Raw genomic sequence first — 22,464 nt, forward strand, 5'->3', positions numbered from 1 at the left:
TGGTCATCTTACCATTGTCCTGTTTCTCCTGGGGTAAAGCAGGTGCTGTGGGACTGATATTTCAATGTTAGTCTTTATCTGCCCTGTATCCTCACGTTTCTGGAAAGCAAAGGCATCTACTGAAAATCTACTCTTGGAAATCTATTCTTTTTTTTTCATTTAAGCTCTATGACAGGTTCTCTCATAAACATTATCTGTCTAAAAATGTGTATTGTTTTTGCTTCACTTTGTTGTGAGCTGTAAGATTAGGAGGAAGAAAGCCATTATTTTCTTTCCCTAATTGTGTACCTACAGAATCTCTCTTATAGACCCATCTTTCAGAAATAGTGAGCCTCAGGATCTGCTTCAATGACCTTCTCCTGCCTCACTTTGTACCCCATCCTCAGGATTACTTCCTTATTTCTTTCAGCTCTTTTTTTTTTTGTGCTTCTTTTGAAAGGTAAAGAAGATACTATTACAGCACAGGTCTTGGGAGACTCAAAAGAAACAAGGCAATAGCAGAAGTACCTAGTTCTTCTTGGGCATGAGTGGCCCCTCCTCTGTACCGAGTCTCTGTTTGGCCCCATAGAAACCTGTATCCCAGATCTTCTCCTTAATTTAAAGTAAACTCTTCTCTGTCTTTGTTAGGGGAAAAGAGTTCAGTGTAATCAGTAATCACATAGTTGTTTCATAGTTTTTTTAAATTAATGCTAAGTCCATAAACAAATGAGAACTGCCCTATCATCTCTTCCTAGATAATGCCTATTTGACTTTTTTTTTCATTAAAAAAAATTAATGTATTTCACTCTACTTTGAAATTGTAGGAGTTGGGGGAGAAAGGAAAAAAGGGAAAGTACAAGACTATTGGGAAGCGTCAAACAGAGAATGATGGAGTACATTTCCTAGCAGCCAATTCCAATCCCAAAATCCCTGTTGTGCAGAAGGGCTTTCCAATGAACACAGGAAATGCAGCCATTGCCCGGCACAGTATTAATGATTTATACACGCCGCATCACTGCTTTTGTTCACCAGCAGGTCTTGGTCGTGTTAATAAAGGAATTTCAGGGAGCAGGGTCCCGGCATGCCAAGCTGTTTTTGCTCAATACGGCAAATGTTGCTTCATAAATCAAAAGAATTTAGTGCTTTACAACCTTTCTGAGCTTGAGTATTTTTTTTTTAAATCTGATTCACCTAGGAATATTTTCATTGCTTTTCTATAAAGAATGAATGAAGTCCTGGATGAGATCTCTCTCAGCTGTTTTAGGGTAGATTGGTTAGCTTCACCATAACATTATGCATCCATTTGTTTCCCATTTGGTATTTATGCTTTATGGTGTTGTCTATGGAAATGGGCTGACATCATTTTATTAGCATAAAGAGATGCAGATCGTATTAAATTCTGTCTTCCTTACTATATATTATCAAATGAAACAGAGGACATTCGAGTTTACAGTAAGCAGAGTAAGCAGTTTCATTTATCTAAAGTCACAGTATGATGACACTGCTATACAAGTATATACAGTAAAAGCAAACAATGCTTGAAGTTTTTTTAATTTATTTTTTTAGTTGTGTTATGTTTTACTTATTTGAAGAAAGAGGATCAACTTTATCTTAGGAACAGGTGAGAGTTTAATTTTCCGAATTCAGCTTTCTCATTTCAAAAAATTTTGTCCTTTCTAGACCACTGTAATCTAGGATAACTTCGCTATTGTTTTTAATCTAATACATACATATATATACATATGTATCTATATCTACATATAGATAGATGTATCTGTATAGGTAGATATATTGGCACTGTAACTCAGCATAACTTTAGCTGTGTTTTTAATCTGATACATACATACATATATATCTATGTCTGTATCTATATTTACATATAGATATAGACATATCTATATGTAGATAGGTATATAGACAGACATATCTATGACGCTGTAAGCCAACAAAACTTTGCTTTTGTTTTTAACCTGATGTATACATATATACGTACATGTGTCTAAATATCTGTCTATATACATATATATATATATCTATATATATATATATATATCTACATACATATATGTATGTGTACGTATATTTGTTTTTTTGCTTCAGGGTATACTTTTTTTCCCCCCCAGATGATGTGTTTGGAATATCTTTGAGTTCCTTTTTTAGTGAAGTTCACACAGACAAATCAGTGGTATACTTGTATTTCCACTGATCATGTTGCATGTTTGGTTTGAATTTTCTTTAATTTTGTTCCCATTCTATTAGAAATGGGAATTAAATTATAATAGAGGACTCAGAAAGGATCCAAAATAAAACCAGATTATTTGTGTAATGTGAATTGCATCCCAGTTCTTCTGTACATTATGATGATTTTTTTGTTTGAAAAGCTGATGGATTATTTTAGGCTATGTTGTAAACATGAAGAGAAAATATGCATCATATTTTATAGGAAGGAAACATGCCTATTCAGTAGAGTTGCCATATTCTTTTTTGTGATAAAACTTACCTTCATCATGGAGAAGAAAGGCTTTTTGCTAACAGGACATAATGACACTCTCTTGCTAATATTTAAAATTAAGATAGTTTTTGAAACTGTATAGGGTGATAATCAGCAGTGGTGAAATTAAAACAAATACTCCTTTGAAATAACTTATTTTCATGGTCTCTTTTATTAAAGGATGAAGATAGAATATACATAAGTAAATACAAATTTAATTTTTCTTTCATGACAAGATCGGTGATGTACCATAATGGATTAAGGAGGCAGGTGTCCAGCAAATGAGGTTTATGTTTATATTGTATCCTTTTTTTTTATTTGTCCTCTATTATTTGAGTTCGTGAGTGTCTCATTGTCTTTAATTATGTCTATGAGGCACAAGACAGCAGTCAACATCTGCTCTATTGTTTCCATGGTTTACATATAGCTTTGATGAGTTATTAAACAATCTATTTTCAAACAGAAAACAGAGAAACCAGCAGAACACATATTACCTTATTTTGGGAAGGCATTATTATGCCATTACCACTTAGGATTTGCACATCTCTGGTGCTTGACCCAAATAAACATTCCTTTATTTGGAAGACTATTGATTGGCATTATAGAAAAAGTCACACCCCCCATTCCCCAAAAATCAAATTTCTAGCTTATAAGTACAGTATGTTAGGAAAATGTAAGAAAATGGTGTCACTACCATGAACATATTACTTTTTTAATGTGACTTGGAACATGAAATAATGAATTCTGCAAAGCTATCTTAAGCCTAAACTAAGAGGAAAGATTTGATATATTTTGTCTTTGGGAGATCTGAGAGGAAATAGGGAAAAAAGAGGAGTTTCTGGCCCAGACATCTAATCTCATGTTTTTACCATAAACTAAATTACAAAGTCAGTGCTATGTTATATAAAATTACTGTGCCTAAATGAGCTAAACCTTTTAGAAAAAGTGTGTGTGTGTGTGTGTGTATGTGTGTGTGTGTGTGTGTGTAGCAATAGATTTATCCCTACAATCCTAAGTATTGAAAAATTTGTCCTTCTCAATTGTTTTGCCAAACTGATATTTTACTATATCTTATAAGAAACACGCAAAGTTGGGAGGGGGTGATCTGTTGCCAGGTTGGTGGCATTCGTAATAGTGTGATTGTTTTAAACCCAGTGCTCTATTTTACTAACTGACAAGTGTGTTAAAGTGGTTCTTTTCTTTTTCTATGCTCCTGAAAGACAATTCCCAGGCTATAGGAGGGATCCCTTGCACAGCTTAACAACTAGACTTTTGGTATAGAGGTGAGAGCCAGGATCCCCTGAAAGACACCACACTACTAATTATTGATCTTCATAGACACAGGAGTCTGCTGATCAGAGAATGTTAGAAGTTCAACACGAAGGTCCCCCAAGTAATAATGTCACAGCAAAAATAGACAATCCCTACTGTTTCTTGCACTGCAAGAGAATAAAACAGAACTCCCTAGTCTAGAGGAATAATTAATAATAATATTTATTCACAACTCGGTGTACTTTATGAAGAGACAGAGGGGACAGTGGATAGAATTGTGGACCTAGAACGAAGAAGATCTGAGTTTAAATCCTGCCTCTGATACTGTGTGGGTAACTTAAAATCTTCAAAAATCAGCTTGTTCATCTATAAAATAATAAGGTGGGGGAAGGGCACAGGATGTGGACTAAATGGTCTTTAAGATCACTTTGACATCTAATTCTGTAATTTCATGGAAATATCTGTAGTTCATAACCACCAAGTAAGGTAGATACTATAGGTATTCTAATATCTATTTCACAAATAAGGAAACTGAGGCTCAGAAAGAAAAGGAATGTTTTACCCTTGGTCATACAAATGATTAGGGTCAGAGGCATAATTCAAACCCAAGATCTTTCAACGGAAAGTCCAATATCGTATCCATGGCATGGTATCCGTTACATTCTACTAGAAAGTTACTCAGGGGAAGCCACAGAGTTCTCCAATGGGCTTATTTCTGTTATTGCCATGTAACTCATAGGGTTCTATCCCCAGTTATTTGGAATGGCTATGGGTGTTTTAGATGGCTCTAATACCGCATGTTAAGAAGGGGAGGGGAAAAAAGAGAAAAGCTAGTGGAATTCTACTGATAACTGAAATTCTGTGTAGGTGAAAAACAGTTTCCTCTCCATCATCCATCTATTGGATTGGTTTCTTATTCTTATACCTAAATCCACTTTCTTCTCTTTCCCCTTCTCCCATTAGACCAGAGTATAATATGTGGGTATTCATGCTGAATTCTTGCAATAGATCATCTAAAAAATATTCAATAATTATAAAAATGACAATGAAGTCTGGTTAGCAAGGTAGACAGATGAACATAACACTTGCCGGAAAGATAAGTGGTACTTGTAAATGTTAAGTCCCAATGGGACTAATAAAGCATATGGGGATAAACTATCTTAAAAGTTGGACGTTATTGGCAAGTTTCAGGCTGTTAAGGAAGCCCCTTCAACTCCCTGGGTTTTCAATCCTAATTTAAAATCTTTGGGCTTCTTTTAGGTATTTTGTTCTATTTTGGTTCTAAAAAGATCATTTGTCTCTTAGAAGAGGTCTCTACAGAAGTGAAGTTGAGTTGTAACCCTGGAATAAATGGGTAAACTGAAATCCATCAATTTCCATATTGAACTCTATTCAGTATTGTTGCAGGAAGTATGAACAATCAGTAAATATTTCATGTAATGTTTGCTTGTTTAGTTCAAGTCCCTAATAGCTGCATGTGCGAAAAGATTAGTTCCTAAAGATCTAGTGATAAACAAGATAGATTTGCAAGCATTTAGGGGAAAGGGAGGGTTGGAGAGATCTCTCTGCCCATAATCATGGATTTTAGATTGCTGTTCCTGCATCTTGTTGAATATTATTTTGTAACCTTCATTCAGCATTTGGCATGGAACAAAAACAGCGCACTTTGTGTGCAGGGCTAATTGAGAACACTTACCTCCTGCTCAGCTTTCCCTATAAATCAATCAGAAGTGGTTCAAACACAATGGAGGCTTACAAGGTGTCCCTTTAAATGGTAGTACCAACTCCTAGAAGATCTGCAGTGTGTTGGGCCAGTATTGTTATTTCTTAGTTTTATGAATGCATACCAAATGTGACGGCAGGTTCGTGGGAAGAGTTTACTGAAAAGTTGAAGCTGACATGTTTTTGCTTTGTCCTACCTTTTGAATGCTTGGCTTCCTAGTTGTGATGATAACTGGCCCCTCTTTGGTTAGAAGTCACTCTGTATGTTGTACAAATAAGTTCTGCCTTCATGTTCTAAGAGCATGAAGTGCCCCAAACTGAATTGGATTGCTTCAGGAAGTAGTAGGGTGTTCATCCTGGGAATTTTTAAAGGGAAGGTTAGATGACCACTTGCCAGAGATGTTGTAGATATGACTTTTGGTCTGCTACAGGTTGGACAAGATCACCTCTGAGTTCCCTTCCAATTCTGAGATTCTGTAATTCTGTGCTTCTGTTGTCTGAAGACTGAATCAAATCCAGGCAGCATAGTATTTCCTTTTATCCTGATTGCATGTGTGTGCGTCTGTATAAAATCAAAATTCAACTCAGAATTCTATTAGTTTAGTGTAGCTAGTTTTTGTAAGCCCCATTCTGCAGTCACACTACCAATGCAGTGTTGAAACTGATCAGGGAGAAAAGACATGGAAGTCATTCTCTGAAATAAGCATCATCTTTTAAATAAGAACCAAAGGGAATGAAAAACAGCTTCAGAGTGTGTGTGTGTGTGTATACATATATATATATATATGTATATATATATTTTGCACAAAAGTCACTAGTCTCACTTGATTGATTAATTATCCTAAAATGTGATGCTTGTGTAGAAAGGGTGCTATGCCACTTTTCTTGTAATAAGATACAAACAGGAGAATGTCAGAAAGAGCAAAAATGCATGCTTGCTTTGTCTCTGCAGGCAGCCCCAAGATGAGAGCACTTTGAGGTTCAAGTGGGGTGTGTGTGTGTGTGTGTGTGTGTGTGTGTGTGTGTGTGTAAACACATACCAGCTGGGTCAAGGAGAGGAAAATGGTTGGATTTCTTCAGTTTCTAAATGTAAACTCAAGCCTAGGTATTAATTCTTTTGTTTGTTTTACATTTTAACATAGGTATAGGTTTCTGTGCAGGCATTTTCATAGGTGGCTTAGAATTCTGTGCGCAGTTTTGCTGTGCTCTGTAGTCCCAATTCATGTTTTAATATCTTGAGGGAAATTCCTCTGAGGAATGAGTTTACAAAGTTTCCCACTGGAAAGGGATGGAGATGTGAGTGTTAGCTTTCTGTTAGCTTTCTGCCATGATGTTGAGTTGAATCAGAAGGCACATCTTAAACAAATGTATGAGCAAGCTGAGGCATACCCTCAAATGTTTTTCCTCCAACTATATTACCTCCCATCAGAAGATCATAGATTAGAACAGGAAGAGATTGTAAAAGTTATTTTTTTCCAACCCCTTCATTCACAAATGAACAATTGAGGCTCAAAGAGATTAAGTAACTTGCCCAGAGTCATAGGTGGCATGTAGCAGGGCCTGCATTCAGTCATGTTAACTCCATATGTAATGGTCTTTCCACTGCACCACATTTTGTTTGGGTCCTGATTGGCTCAAAGTGAATGTAAATAGCAATTATTTCTGCTTTGGCTAGAAACCCTGAGGGTCTTCCCCTCCCAGATTTATTTTTTTTTTTGGACTAGGTAAAGAGGCCATTCTCTGCCTCATATCTTACCTAGCCTTAATCACTGAATGGGCATTGCCTCAGTCAAATTGAATCCTGTTAAAGACATTAACTTAAAAAGGCCAAGGTCTCTCACTGCATCCAGAGCCATCTCCAGTCATCCTCATCTATATCTTGCCACTAGACCCAGATGGTTCCAAAGGAAAGAGTTAGGCTGGTGACTTTGCACAGCCCCGACTCACTGAAATCCAATTCACTTACATGTCATGTTATCACTTCCCTGATGTCATGGTCCAACAAATAATCGCTTCTGTAACCATCAAGAACCTTCATTTAGTTGGAAAGGGGAGCAGATTACTTATTCTTATATCCTCTTCCCTTGCCATGATAGGTATACTTTCAGTAATAACTAAAGTACAAATTGTGGAATCATAAAATGTCAAAGTTAAAAAAGCACCTTAAAAATTATCTTATCCCACCCTCTCATCTTAAAAAAGAGTAAGCTGAGAACCAGAATACAAAGTAATTTGGCCAACATCACACAGTAAGTCATTGAGAGAGCCAGGATTAGAACTCATCTCTCCCTGTTCAACATCAAGGCTCTTGCTATCCCATCATGATAATGTGGTCTTTGCTGTTATAGCCAAAGATGGAGAGAGATTCTGCATCAACCCAGTAATCCATTGTAGGGGTAAAGGGGAGAAACCTTTGATTTTCTGGCTCTCATTTAATATATTCATCCTTTTATTTCATGAAACCCACTGCCACTCTCCTTGTATTGTTGTTCAGTTGTTCAGTCATGTCCAACTCTTCGTGACCCAGTGGACCACAGGACACCAAGCCCTTTTGTTCCCAGTATCTCCTGAAGTCCATCTAAGACCCTCCTCATAGCTGTAGCTTTGGAGATTATTAGCTAATGTCTATGAAATTGCTTTATTATGGACTCTTTTACACTCAGAGAAATAAAATGTAGGCTGGAACACATGTGAGCCAAACAACCCCAAAAGATATTAACAGGCCTGATTCTCTGAGAGTTGGGAAATTGTTCCTCTCTGTCCATAGTCATCATTTTGGCAAACCCAACAGGAATCCAGCTGTGCTGTGCTAGCTTGTTTTAATTGGCAGTGGCACATTAGCATTGAACATACTCAGAAATGATAGAACAGCCATAATGGTGGTCGCAGTCCAATGCATGGAGGAGTTATGACCCACATATGTATCCACAGGTGCAGTTGATTTGGGGGTATGACAGAGTTCGGGAAACATAAGCAACATATTATTGTCCACATCTTTAAAGCACCCCCTCCTACTCAGAAAATGGGAGGCAGGGGAGATGTGACTAAAACTTCTACCCTGTAGAGTAATGGTACTATAGAGAAATTCCAGAAGGGAGAATGGATAGAAGCTGTCAGAAGTAGAAGGAGTTCTTCCCTTTTGCCACGATTTGGGGGAGAGGGAAAGATGGAAGGCATTGAATGACAGTACCTGTGAGCCCTTCCTAGCTAGTATGCCCATGTCCCTGCATTTTATATACATCCTTGGCTCTTCCAGGGTCTACTTTACTTGAAGACTTTCCTGATGATCGTAGATTTAAAATTGGAAAGGACCTTAGAAATCATTTGGTCAAATGTTTACCATTTTAAAAATTTGGAAGCTGGAGCCTAGAGACATTGAATGACTTATTGATAGTTACCCAGGATTTGAATTCAGGTTCTTTACCCATCCAAATCCAGCTTTTTTATACTGTATTCATCATTTACCATATTGGAAAATGGAACAGAGAATTCTTACTTCACTCTTAAACCACAGTAAAATTTCTTCATTTCTGTTTATTTCTCACTCACCTGCTCAGCATCTTAGATTCAGTTTCTGAGCTGGTGAACTGTGCATAAACAAGACACAGCCCTCCAAAAGGACAGTGAAAGTAGTTTTTAGAGTCAACAGGGTAACCAATGCATTCCACATGTTACCAGTGGGTCATGTTCCAGAAGTTCATTTTTAAAGGGGTTATTTAGGATATGGACCTCATTTTCCTTTAAAAATAGTGCTATAAATGTTGGTTAGGTTCTCAGATAATAACCCACAAAAGGTTATCTAAAACATAATGTGACTGACTTATAGTGTTAATAATTTCATTTAAGCCACCATTTTGATAGTTTCCTTGAGGAAATAGTGGTAGGATGGTAGGAGGGGGTGGGGAACCTCTAGCCTCGAGGCCACATGTGGCCTTCTAGGTCCTTGGGTGTAGCCTTTTGACTGATTCCAAGTTTCACAGAACAAATCCTTTTATTAAGAGGATTTGTTTTATGAAGTTTAGATTCAGTCAAAGGGCCGTACTTGAGGACCTAGAAGGCCACATGTGACCTTGAGGCTGCAGGTTCCCCAACCCACGTATAGTGGATAGTGCTGGGTAGATGGTATAGTGCTAGGCCCAACTCTGTCACTTACTAACCCTGTTACCCTAAGCAAGTCATTTTAAACATGAGACGTAGCAACTAAACCACAGGCAGCACTGGTGAAAGGAGCTCCCACACTAGGGATGAAGTCACAGATGTATTATTTATTTATTTATTTGGAAAAATGTATTCTGAGTTCTGACTTGGAGAACAACTCAATTTTATGGAAAGAACATTGGATTCAGCGAGAAGTTCTGACACTTTCACCCTTGTTTTGGACAAGTCCTTCTACCTCTCCAGGCCTCACTTATAAAATAAGGGGATTGTACCAGCTCAGGAGTTCTTGACCTTTTGTGGTGTTAGAGCCAATTGGTAGACTGGGAAAACTATAGACTCCTTCTTAGAATAACAAATTCATTAAGCAAAATATAGACTCCTTCTAAAAGAGATATTGAAATGCAATTATCAAAATACTAAAAAAAAAAAATTAATATACCCCAAGTTAAGAACCTGGGACGAGCTGATCTTAAGTTCCCTTCTAGCCCCTGTGATTTTATAAATTAAATATCAGCTATGCTAAGAACTCATCCTTGCAGCTAAGAGAGCTGACTATGAGGTGTAGCAGTGGGGAAAGGAGGGTAGAGTTGTATATTGCTGTCTCTCTATATCTGCATAAAAGACAGATTCCTCTTCACATCTCTGTATCTGCATGAGATAGAGGTATTTCATTGCTCCAGCAACAGTGTGGTGCATCCTTTTCTTTTTTCTGTTTTTTAAAAAATTTAATTGTATTTTTTCCCCTTGTGGAATGTATTCTTGATGCAGACTGGGTGAGAAGATTGGGTTCAAAACCTTCTTGTGCTACTTACTACCTGTTTAACCTTATTTAAATTATCTGAGCCTCAGTTTCCTTATTTAGAACATGAAGTGGCTGGAGTAGATTTTCTCTAAAGTCCCTTCTGATTATATATCTATGGCCCTATCACCTTAAAAAGAAATACTGGAGTTAAGGTAAATTCCAGTCATTCCTTCCTCTGGAATTCTAAATTTGTGAACAAAAGGCAATACTTCTTAACAGTAAAAGTTGCTGGATAAAAAAACCTCTCCCTGCCCCACCCACCCATTCATGCTCATAATTCAGAGACTATCTGTGTTATCCTTTTGCAAGGTGTGGGGAAGCAGCCTGAGCCCCTGGAAACTCTACTCCTGACCTCATATGCTAGGGATGCATCCATCCTGCTCTGAGGTGAGATGTTCTGCCATAAATCTAAGCAAAGACTATTCTGGGTACCACAAACCCTTAAAAATGACACTGTATATCCCTAATATATAAACCACCATGTTAATGAGTTTAATTTCTTATTAAAGGATAAAACAAGGCCCTGGAGAAAAGAGAATAAAACAACAGCTCCCTCTTTTTAGTCACGAATCAAGGGGCTATTGGGTCACTCTTTTTTCATTGCTATAATAAAGGGATGAAAAGTGAGGGAGGGGTATTCCTAGAATCAAATATTTTGTCTTTAAAGAAAAGAAGAAACCATTAGTTAGCAATTAATTATTTTCAAAAAGGTGATTTTCCAGTACAAGGTTCAAAAATTGGGTTATTCTAGCCAGCAGGGTTCCTTTTTCCTCTCATTCTTCTAGTACCTTCCCAAGAGTTAATCAGGGAATATTAATTCACAGAATGAATGTTCACTTGTGAAAGGTTCCCTGTTCAGCAACGGCATTGTAATTACTATATGTAAACACAAACACAAACTTTTTTCCCCCTTCTTTTATGTTCTATGGTACCACATTCCAGTTATCATAATCATATATTGACTTGTTTTACTTAACTGCAATGATAATAATGAGAACATTTATGTTCTGCTTTAAGGTTTTTAGAGCAGTTTACAAATATTATCTCATTTAATCCTCCCCTGGAAGGTAGATGCTATTATTTCATCCCTATTTTACAGATGAGGAAACTGAGGGATACAGAGATCAAGTGACTTGACTAGAGTCACAAAAGTAGTAAGTATCTGAGGACATATTTGAACTCGTCTTCCTAACTCCAGGTCTGATACTCTACCCGGCATTCTACTTGGCTGCCTAAGTGTATTTATGTATTAAAATCTCTTTATCTGCTTTTATAAACTGAGAAAAGAAGCCCTGTTTTAGTATTCTTATCCTTCCACAATGTCCAGGATTGTGATAGACCCACAGGTGCTTTATAAATATTTACTGACTTAATAAATGCTGATTGAAATATCTTTTTGGTATTGAAGCGAGGGATAGAGGGTTCGGCAAAGGAAGTTTTTAAGAATTCATATTCCTTGACAGAATAACAGGATGTTAAAGCTAGAAGATATCTCACAGAGAAACTAGTTCAGATTTCTCATTTAAGAATGAAGAAGCTGAGGTACCACCATCTTTGGAAGGTACCACCATCCTCCCAACTGCCAAAGTTCACCGTTTCAGTATCACTTTGTACTCTTTACTCTAACTCCTCCATGGAACTACTCAGTGGCTAAATCTTGGCGGGGTTTTTTAAATCTCTGTGACATCTCTCCCATCCATACCTCTCCTCCACTCACATGGACACCATTATAGAGCTTTATCACCTCTTACTTGTACTATTGCTGTGCTTCTAATTGGTCTTCCTGCATCAAGCAAGTCTCTTTCACTCCAATCTGTGCTCCACACAGCCACTGAAATGATTTTTTTTTAAAGAGTAGCTATCACCATATCATTCTCCTACCCAATAAAACCCAGTGACTTTCCATTAAATCCAGGATCTTATATAAACTCCTCTTTGGGGCATTTAAAGTTTTTTCACAACCTGTGCATTTCATGCCTTTCCAGTTTTCTCACATCTTATTGTGTTGAGGTCAGACTTGGGAGATTGGTTCTGGTGTGAAAAAATTTACTTAGACATGCCCTGTGGACAACTGAGAGCTTTTTATTTTACCTGAAAAAGCATCATGGGCCCTATTAGCAAGAAGCTAACGAAAGGCTCCGATATTTGGGGGGGTTATGCTTATATAGAAATTTCAGAATGATAATGTAGTTTTAGGGTTTTTTTAAATGGGGGTTAAAGATTAAGGACAGGACAAGAAAGGATTTTATGGCATAGGATGAGGGAGACAAAGGGAATTCTTTATGGTTTAAAGATTTAAGGACAGGGCAGGGGGACACAGGTTAAACATTCAGGATAAGAGTAGGAGGACACAGGTTAAAGATTAGAGACTGGGAACACAGGATAAGGGAGACAAAAGCAATTCTTTTGGTACAGGTTAAGGAGAAGTTTTATGGCATTTCAAGATAAGGGGAAAAAGACGTTAGGAGGCCCTCAAGTTACAGGATCTCCAAGGTACTGAAAAAGCAACCCTTAATATTCTTTTTAACTCTTAGGGCACCATTTGTATCCACGTCAGTTGTGCTCCAAGCTCTCACCACCTGCCTCCCCGGCCATACTGACTTAATCTGCTATTTCTTATACATGATGCAGGGCAACTTGGTGGTGAGAATAGAGCTGCTGGGAGTGGAGTCAGGAAGACTCATCGTCCTGAATTCAAATCTGACCTCAGACTCTTATTAGCCGTGTGACCCTGAGCAAGTCACTAAACCTTGTTTGCCTCAGTTTCCTTATGTGTCAGATGAAGTAGAGAAGCCACTCTAGTATCTTTGCCAAGAAAACCCCAAATAGAGTCACAAAGTGTCAGACACAACTGAAAAGTGTCTTAACATACATACACACATTTAACATGTCTCTATAGAAATTGTTTTGCTTGAGATATTAATATTATTCATTTACAGTTATTTTTTTTCTTCTGCATTTAAACAAATATAGTGTTCAGAATAAAAGAGGTTCCACTGTATCTTGCTATAGTCAGACCATATAAGGAATATTATGGTTCATTCTGGGCCCATTTTTAGCAAAGACATAGAAAAGTTTGAGTATATTCAGAAGAGGGCAGTTATATAAAGAGGCATTAAAGGAACTGGATATGTTTAGTTGCACAAGAGGAAGACTTCACATGGATTGAAAAAGAAAGGTTGTCTTCAGATATTTGGGAGATTGTCTTATGAAAGAGGAATTGCATTTGTTCTCCTTGGACCCTTTAGCCAGTTAGGAGCAATGGGTAGATGTTGCATGAAAATAACTTTAGGCTCAACTTATGCAAAAACTGCCTTGGGATGTAGTGAGTTCCTCCTCACTGGAGAGTTTTAAAAAGAAACTGAAAGACCACTCATTGGAATACTGTAGAGTTGGACAAGATTAAAAAATGACTGAACAACAGTATACAAGCTCCATTCTGGAGTCATCTCCCTCCTCATCTAAATCTCTTAGAAACCCTGATTTATTCCTAGACTTCACTTTCGGAAAACATTAATGATTACCTCAGCTGCCAGAACCTTCCTCCCTAAGGTCACTGTGTTTGTATCTTGTATATGCTTTTGCATGTTTTTATAATCTCCCTATTAGAACGTAAGCTCTTGAGGGCAGGGATTATTTGCTTTTTCTTTGTATTCACAGGGTTTAGCACAGTGTCTGGCAAGTAATAGATGCTTAATAAATGATTACTGATTGAATAAATGAAAAGCATTTATTAAAGAATCACTATGTACCTAGAATGGTGTTGGAGAAATCAAAATGAAAGCAGAGACAACCCATGCCACCAAGGAGGTTGCATTTTAATGGGAGAGGGGGCACATATAAAAGAGTGTCTGCCAGGGAGGAATGTTTTCGTTTGGAAAATTACAGGGAGAGTGAGTGGAGACACAAGGAAATTGATTAACACACCCTTTGTAGGAGCTGTGGCAGTACTGATTGATTGAATTTTAGAATTGAATTGTTAGGTCTTCTCATCCCCATTCCGATTAGAACCTAACTTTTTTTTTTTTTGCAAAAGCATTAGGGTTTTGTTTTTAGTCATTTCTCAGTATACCACACCACCCTACCCCAATCTGTTTTCATTGAATATAAGCCTAAGTTTTTAAGACTGCTACAGAGATTCACCTAGTGATCATTTTATATAGATAAAGGTATAGATATAGATATATACACATATACATATATATACACATGTATACACACATATATATGTACACACATATATATACTCATATATACATACACACACACACATATAAAGAGAGCGCGCATAGTTATGTATGTATATTGTCTAGTCCTGAAATAACTAAAAGCCGTGAGTTGAGGAATAAAGCATCTTTAAGTGAGATAACAGGGTAGTAGGCCTGCCACCGTGGGGGATGTCTAGTGGATTTCCTAACCAAAGAAACCCATGAAAAAATTTCTATAATTTTAGGAGGAGAGGTAGCAAGGTGAGGTAGCAAGGCCTTATCATGAGACCCCAGTGGCCCTTGGCAGTCTGGGGAAGGAAAACCACTTCATTTTGGCATTTTGCCCTTCATGCCACGAGTCTCAATGAAAGGGGGCAAAGACATTAAAAGCTGAGATCTAGCTTGAGCTGGGGTCCCCACAAGGCAACATCTCTGGGTAAGGGGAACCTAGGGTATGGTTCACTGCAGCCTAATCAAGAGTAAATATCTTAAGAGTAGGAATGTAAGGACGATATTGAAATTCTGACATTGCAAGGATCTTTTGAGGGAATGGCAGTCCGTATCACATTTGGTATTAAAGTTTTATGTCATTATATTAACAATTATATGAACAATTTTCTGTCAATATGTACATATGTATATACACATATAGGTAAATATATGTATCCGTATCATATACATACATAGGTATATAATGCATGTAAAATATTCATGTGTAGATATGCATTTTATATCTGTAATATGCACTAATCATAGCTATGCAGATATATTTCTAAATTTAAAACTACCTTTCCTATGTAAGAAAGAAAGTGGGACATTTTGCTTAGAGAACTGGCCTTGAAGCTAGGAAAATTTGAGTTCACTTTTAACTTCTGACCCATATTGACCATATGACCCTGGGCAGCTCACCATATTTCCTCAGTGCCCTATGCATCTCTGTAAGGCTATAAGTTGCAGAGAAGGTACTGACCTGCCAGTTTCTTCACTCAAATATTCTCCCAGCAGTGAACTCACAGGCCCAGTTCCTATCTCTTTCTCATGTAAATGTGCAAATTTTTGCATACATTATTTGCAAGTAACATGTTCTAGGAAAGGAGCTATTCTAGAGATCCCCAGATGTAGTTTTGTCAGTTCTTAAGATACTCCAGTTCCTCCAAGGGAAATTTCCAATTGTAAAAAAAAAAAAAGCAAATGTGATTGGGTATTGCACCTCCAGATAGGGTTAGTTAGTAATCCCCAAACACCCGATGTAGACGAAGATAGTGTATGATACTAATCAATGTTTAAACTTTCCCTTCAGTGAGTCAGTTCTCAGGTCTTCAAACTAGAAGTCAAGGAGCAATTAGCCAACTAAGCAGGGAATGCTATTCTCTTTTTGCTGTTAGTTCAATGCTAATTGGAGAGTCTGTGAATTTGCCTAGTGTTCTGGAATTTCCTAAGCAAATAGGAGGCATGATGGATGGAGTGCTGGATTTGTATTCAAGAAGACCTGAATTCAAATCCTGCCTTTATTGTGTGACCCTTGACTGGCCACTTAAGCTCTCTGAGCCTCAGTGCCTTCATTTACAATCAGTCAGTCAATAATCATTTATTGTGTACCTATTGTGCCAAGCACTATGCTAAGTGTTGGTGATACAAAGAAAGGATAAAGAAAGTCCCTGCTCTCACAGTCTAATGGGGGAGATAACATGAAAACAACTGTGTTATATACAGGAAACAAGTTATATACAGGATATATTGGAAATAATCAAGGGAAGGGACTGACATTAAGAGACATCAGGAAAAGTTTCCTGTAATAGGTACGATTTTGCCTTCAACTTGAAGGAAACCAAAAGGCAAAAATGAGGGAGAGAATTCCAGGCACGGGGAAGAGTCAGTGAAAATGCCTGGGGTCTGGAGATGGAGAGAGCCTTAGGAGAGGAATAGCAAGGAGGCCAGTATCACTGGATCCCTGAATATGTAATGGGGAGTAAAAAGTAGGGCCAGCTTGTGAAGGGCTTTGAATGACAAAGAGAGGATTTTATATCTGATCCTGGTGACAGGGAGGCACTGGAGTTGACTGAATGGGGAGAGGGTTGATAAAGTCAGATCTGTGCCTTAGGGAGATTAATTTGGCAGCTAAGTGGAGAATGGATTGGAATGGGAATAGGCTTGAGCCAGGGAGATCAACCAACAGGCTATTGCAATAGTCCAGTTGTAAAATGATAGAAGAGAAAAAGGGAGGGGAGCATATGTGAAAGATATGATGAAGGCAAAATTGACAGGAATTGTTGACATTAGATGTTTGTGTGACTGGTTACATGGCGATGCCTTCAGCAGTAAAAGGGAAGGTCAAATGGGAGGGTTTGGGAGAAAGATAATGATTTCCATTTTGGATATGTTGAATTGAAGATGTCTTTGGGACATCTAGTTTGAGATATCTACTAAGCAGCTGGAGCTCAGGAAAGAGGTTAGGGCTAGCTAGAAAGATCTGAGAATCATCAGCATACAGACGATGATTGAAACTATGGAAACTAATGAGACCCTCAAGTGAAGTAGAATGAAGGAAGAAGAGAAGAGGAGCAAAGACAGGTCCTTTGGGATACCCAAGGTTGGTGGGCATGATCTTCATTAAGATTCAGCAAAGGGGGGCAGCTAGGTGGCACAGTGGATAAAGCACTGGCCCTGAAGTCAGGAGGACCTGAGTTCAAATCTGGCCTCAGAACAAACACTTGACACTTACTAGCTGTGTGACCCTGGGCAAGTCACTTAACCCCAATTGCCTTAAAAAAGGGGAGGGGGGGAGATTCAGCAAAGGAGGCTGAGAAGGAGCAGTCTGACTGATAGGGAAGAATCTATACTATAGGAAAGAACATGACATATTCATGGGACAGTGAGGTTACTGGCTTGGCCAGAATGGAAGACATGTTTTAGGAACTGGTCAAATATATTGAGATTAGATGATGAAGGTCTTTCAAAGCAGGATGGAAATATTTGGATTCCATGTCAGGGGAATAGGGAACCGTTGAAGGTTTTGCACCTGGGAATAGCAAATTGATATGTGCTTCTTAAGTTAGTTAGTAAGTAAAAGACATAATAAAATGGAAGGAATAGCTTTTCTGATAATCTTAAGTATGAACTGGGAGGGCCATTTCTCCATTGTTATGTGGGCTGTCTTTACTGTAACCAAGTAATCTGACTAGAAAATGCTCAAACTGCTCTATCGTGATTATATTCAGTTCTTGATTATCCTGGTCCAGATAACTTCCCTGTACATTACCCATAGCATAATGTATTGGAGAGCTACGTATAGCTGACTCTGTATTTTTCAACCAGACTAGAAAAGGGATATTCTAGTTCTTCATATAGTCTGGTAAACAAAGATTACCACTTTTCTGTGGATTTCAGCAAAATGAAATACTTAATGCCATATTTATTAAACTATCCTATGCATAAATTATTCTTTGATTACTCAGGAGGAACGTTAGGAATTTTCAGTACCTCCAGGTCATCATTACAAATATCAATTACCATCCTCCCCAGAGATGTGTGAACATTCTGTTTAAGAGGAGGTTTTGGTTAATGGAATGCTGTAAGATACTATTTGTTGTGAGGCTTTAAAAAAATTATCCTTCATTTTGGATTTTCTGTGGGGATACCCTTTCATGAGTGCTAATAAATGAGAATTGTAAACTAAATACACTCTAATGTAATTCTTGGAATACATATACACGTGTGTATGTGTGTGCATGTGTATACACATGCACACACACACACACACACTCCTGCTATTAAATAATTAAGTCTGTAATCAGAATGCCTTACCCTTACCCCTACCCTGTTCTTTTGTTTTTGTGCTCTGCTCTCTTCTCTTCCAAGCTGACATTTAGTCTTTGGGCGTCTGTCACCCAGAAGGAATGGGGGTGGATGGTGTCATCATTTACAATCCCAAATTCTGCATGGTTTTTTTTTGGGGGGGGTATGCTGAGCCACAGAAAAGGGGGTGGAGAAAAGAGGGGCAGGAGGAAGATTTGATTAAAATAAGAAGATGTGACAGAAGGGAATCAAAGAGTCAGCAACTGAGAAAGGAGTTTGATCATGGATTGAGAGAGAGAAAAGATGAGAAGAGGATTATTTTAGGGAAAGGAATGTAAAAAAAAATCAAAGAAGTTATAAGAAAAATTTTACTTGAAGGAAATCCCTAAAAAACTGCATAAGGATACATCAAATGATACAAAGGAAGTAACATGAAAGGAGAGAATACTGATAGAAGGCAAAGTGAAAAACAAAAGGAATGTAAATTAGCCATATGATTGAAGGCTGGCTTCAAAACTTTGGATAAAATGGATTATGTTTTGTTATTCTCAGAATGGATAATGATACGAAACACATTCTTTGGAGATAGGTTTTCAGATTCTTGGTAGAAAAGGTAGAGAATGTGTTTCTCTAATGATTACCAGATCCTTCCACCACCACTTCTGTCTCCATCCCCAGCAAATTATAGACACAGAAAATATCACTGGAAAAATAAAGCTTGTCCCAACTAAGTTTGTCTCCAGAAAGTTACCCTACAGTCCCAGAGTTAAGTAAGTGTCCCTTCAAAAGGTCCCTTCTCCCTAACCATAGACTGTACTCATTTAAAAAATGTAGATTTTTTTTGAGTAACTATCTTCAACTGTAACCTACCTGACCTTGTAGTAATACCATATACTTGGACAGTTTGAAAATATCTTGAAACATATGAAAATACATTTACTAAAACAACTATTAATTTTCATAATACAGGAAGTACTGTGTAGTAGAGGGAGCACAGAATTGGACCCAGGAGAAACTTGGGTTCAAATCGTACCTCAGGTGCTAACTAGTAGGGTGACTGAGAGAAGTCACTTAACTTCTCTAAACATCAATTTCATCTGTAGAATGGGGATAATAATAATAGCGATAGTATCTATACCTCTCAGGGTTCCTGAGAGACTCAAATGAGACAGTATGTGTAAAGTATTTTGGAAATGTCATAGCACATAAAGAAGCTGTCTTTCAAGTCTTAGTGCAGTCATTAGCTAACAGCTTAAGACCACACTGAAATTTTGGGTATACCGCATCTTAATATCAGATATTGCTGTTTATATTCTTTGGAAGTAAGTTTAGAAACAAAGTTTTCTGAAAACCTTTTAAACGCAGTGCCCTTTATGCATTTTATTCCTTGTTGACTGTCAATGATATGCACTCTTGGGAGGGGGATAAAGGAGTGTGGCATTCCATACCATGAGTTCATTAGTATCAGGACTTTCTGGTGTAGAAACTCCCTTCACTAATGGAGAGCATCAGCTAGTCTATGACTTTGAGTCTTAGAGAATTGGCTGGGTCCCTGAGAGGTAACATGGTTATAGGCTTCTAGTTATCAGACAAGATTCGAACCCAGGTCTTCAAAGCTAGTTCTCTATCTACAATACCATGTTACCTCTCCTTAGAGATAATAATACCTTATACGTGAACATATAACTCTTTAGGGTTCTTCACATTTCCTCATATATGATCTCATTTGATCCTCACAACAAACCTGTTACTAGGTAAGTAATATTGCCTCTTTATTATGTAGTTAAAGGAACAGACTCAAAAGAAGGGAAATTATTTGCTCAGGATCACTTTTAAGTGTTGGATGCTGGATTAGAAACCGGGTTTTATGACTTGCCGGGAACTGTTTTCACTACTCAGAGATAAAGTGACATAATATGAACTGATTAATACAATCTAACAGAAAGTGATAATCCCCTCCTGCCCATACCCAAGAGTGAAGTTATCTATAAATGGAAGCCAGGAATAGGTAAACATGGCTATATCCCATGGTGACTTTTCTGTCCTCACTGGTAACTTCTTAGAAATGCCATGTTGGGAGTCACAGCTCCAAATCTAAAGTTAGAAACCATATCGGGCTGTTAAGTAAGAGGGGTCAGCTTACAGCTGCTAAGGGAGCTCGTTTGATACATGAGCGTCAATTATAGAAAAGCCTTCAACATGGCCAAAACTCAGTTTTAAATGGAATTCTGTGCCAAATATTGTCCACTATAGTTATCTAGACAAGCAATTATGCAGCTAAATCAAGTAACTAAAATTGGTATAGCATAAAGACACCTTGACTTTCTCAAAGTAGAGGAATTCGTACTTGGATTCATGAGAAGGAAACAGTGGAATGTAATTTAAAGTACCTTTAACTCCCCCAATTTCAGCAGGTTTTCAATCATCTTTCCTGTTATAGTTAGAGTTGGAATGTATTCAGCAGGTGTTACTGAAAGATTTCTTTTAAGTTCTTCTCGACCTTGAATATCACCTAAGTGGACACAGAACATTGGACCTTCATATAATTGCCTGCTAAAGAGTGAAAAATCTAAATATAACAACCTGCCCTCCTACCAGACAAAACCAGAAGATCAAAAGCACAGCTGCTATCTGTGCCTTTCAGAATTGTGAATATAGAGCAATGTCTACACTGTGCTGAACATCTGGTTGAAAACTGGGGGGGGGGAATGCTGTCAATCTTCATCTGGCTGTTTGCAAATATGTTGAAGACAGAAGGTCCAGATTTATACCTGACTTTTTCAGATCTCATCCATATTTTTGGTGCTGTATAGACCCTGCCTTCTATGTCAGAATCTGACAGTATCTTTCATCAAGAAATTCTACAGAATTTGAGGTTCAAATATAATAATCAGAAAGTACTTTACCTCTAAACTCATTTCAATGAACACACAAATAACATCGGTCAAATTATCCCTCTAAACCCTATCCCAATCAATCGGCTTTCCATAATGTTTTCTCTGTCTCTCAAAAAAAAATCAACATTCATAAATGCACAAGGCTATATGTATTAACAAGTTGATTCAAGTTTAAACATCGACCTATATTTTCTTTCTCACTTTTTATTTTCCATGTATCTCCTCAAAACCCTGTGTGGAACCAGCCATCTACCATTTGGCAGAATTCATTTTGGAATAGCTTGAATTTTGTTGCTTTCTTCCTCTCATTTTTTTTTTTTGCAAAGCTAAATTAACAAAGAGTACTTGGTTAGTCATGTTAGACAAGCTGTTCCCAAAATAGCACCTTCCATTTTGGTATCTTCAGCTTTGCAGCTGCTGTCTCTCTCTGTTGTCTGGGAAGAAAACTTTAACATTAAGAGTTGCTGATGTAGATTTTTTTTTCTCCCCTCCGAGTTGACAAGGGGTTGGGCCCTGACAGAAGTTATTTGGCTCTAAGCTTTGTAGTTTGGAAGAACTTGGTCTATAGATTTTCGCCTAACTTTCAATTGATGTGTTTAGCTTTAGTGGGAGTAAGACAATCACTTAAACCATGTTGTCGTCTCAAGGAGTTTTGCTACATCCCTACGGCGTGCCCATGATTGTGCCCGCGGCACCGTACTTCACGGGACTTGTTCAGGTAATTCAAGGCCGCTTCCAACAAGCAACTTAACTCTGGTGCACTTAGAGTAATAATTGGAATTTTTATGGTTGAGAAAGCAAACACTTTTAATACAGGAAAAAGCCCTCATGTAGTCAGTGAGAAGACAGTAGGAAATCAAAAAGATGGATCACCCTAATCTGTGTATTGACATCTCTCATGGCTGAATAAATGGTGTAGTTGAGCTATATTTGCTTGTATTGATCTGCCTGCTGCTTAACATTCATACCTTTGCTTCAAGAGGTTGACCACAGGGCAAAGGATTTGCTATCCGTTCCAGCTTTCTGAGGGACTCAGCATTCCCACTGCAGATCATGAGGCAAAGTAACTTACCATGATGTGGTTCAGTTAAGTGTTTAGCCCAGCAAATATGAGTAACATTAAATATGCATTAATTCATA

At 37.8% G+C, this 22,464-nt stretch overlaps 1 protein-coding gene across 42 annotated transcripts in view; it reads left to right on the top strand.

Moving 5' to 3' along the window:
* The window catches only part of RBFOX1 (RNA binding fox-1 homolog 1), a 1,746,265-nt gene that overhangs the window by 1,339,607 nt on the left and 384,194 nt on the right, over positions 1–22,464 (top strand). For 5 of the 42 annotated variants that reach the window (XM_020972966.2, XM_020972964.2, XM_020972974.2 and 2 more), the window contains exon 1: positions 21,752–22,042. The exons of 36 other annotated variants lie outside the window; for them this stretch is intronic. In XM_020972966.2, the coding sequence (XP_020828625.1) occupies positions 21,956–22,042 (87 nt within the window). In that variant the 5' untranslated portion in view covers positions 21,752–21,955. Of the gene's footprint in view, positions 1–21,751; positions 22,043–22,464 lie in introns of those variants that run through there. One more of the 42 variants, XM_078152745.1, reaches the window with a different exon arrangement.

The sequence above is a fragment of the Phascolarctos cinereus genome, unplaced genomic scaffold, assembly GCF_003287225.1.
Source record: "Phascolarctos cinereus isolate Bilbo 61053 unplaced genomic scaffold, phaCin_HiC Scaffold_4;HRSCAF=312, whole genome shotgun sequence".
Classification (NCBI taxonomy): Eukaryota; Metazoa; Chordata; class Mammalia; order Diprotodontia; family Phascolarctidae; genus Phascolarctos; species Phascolarctos cinereus.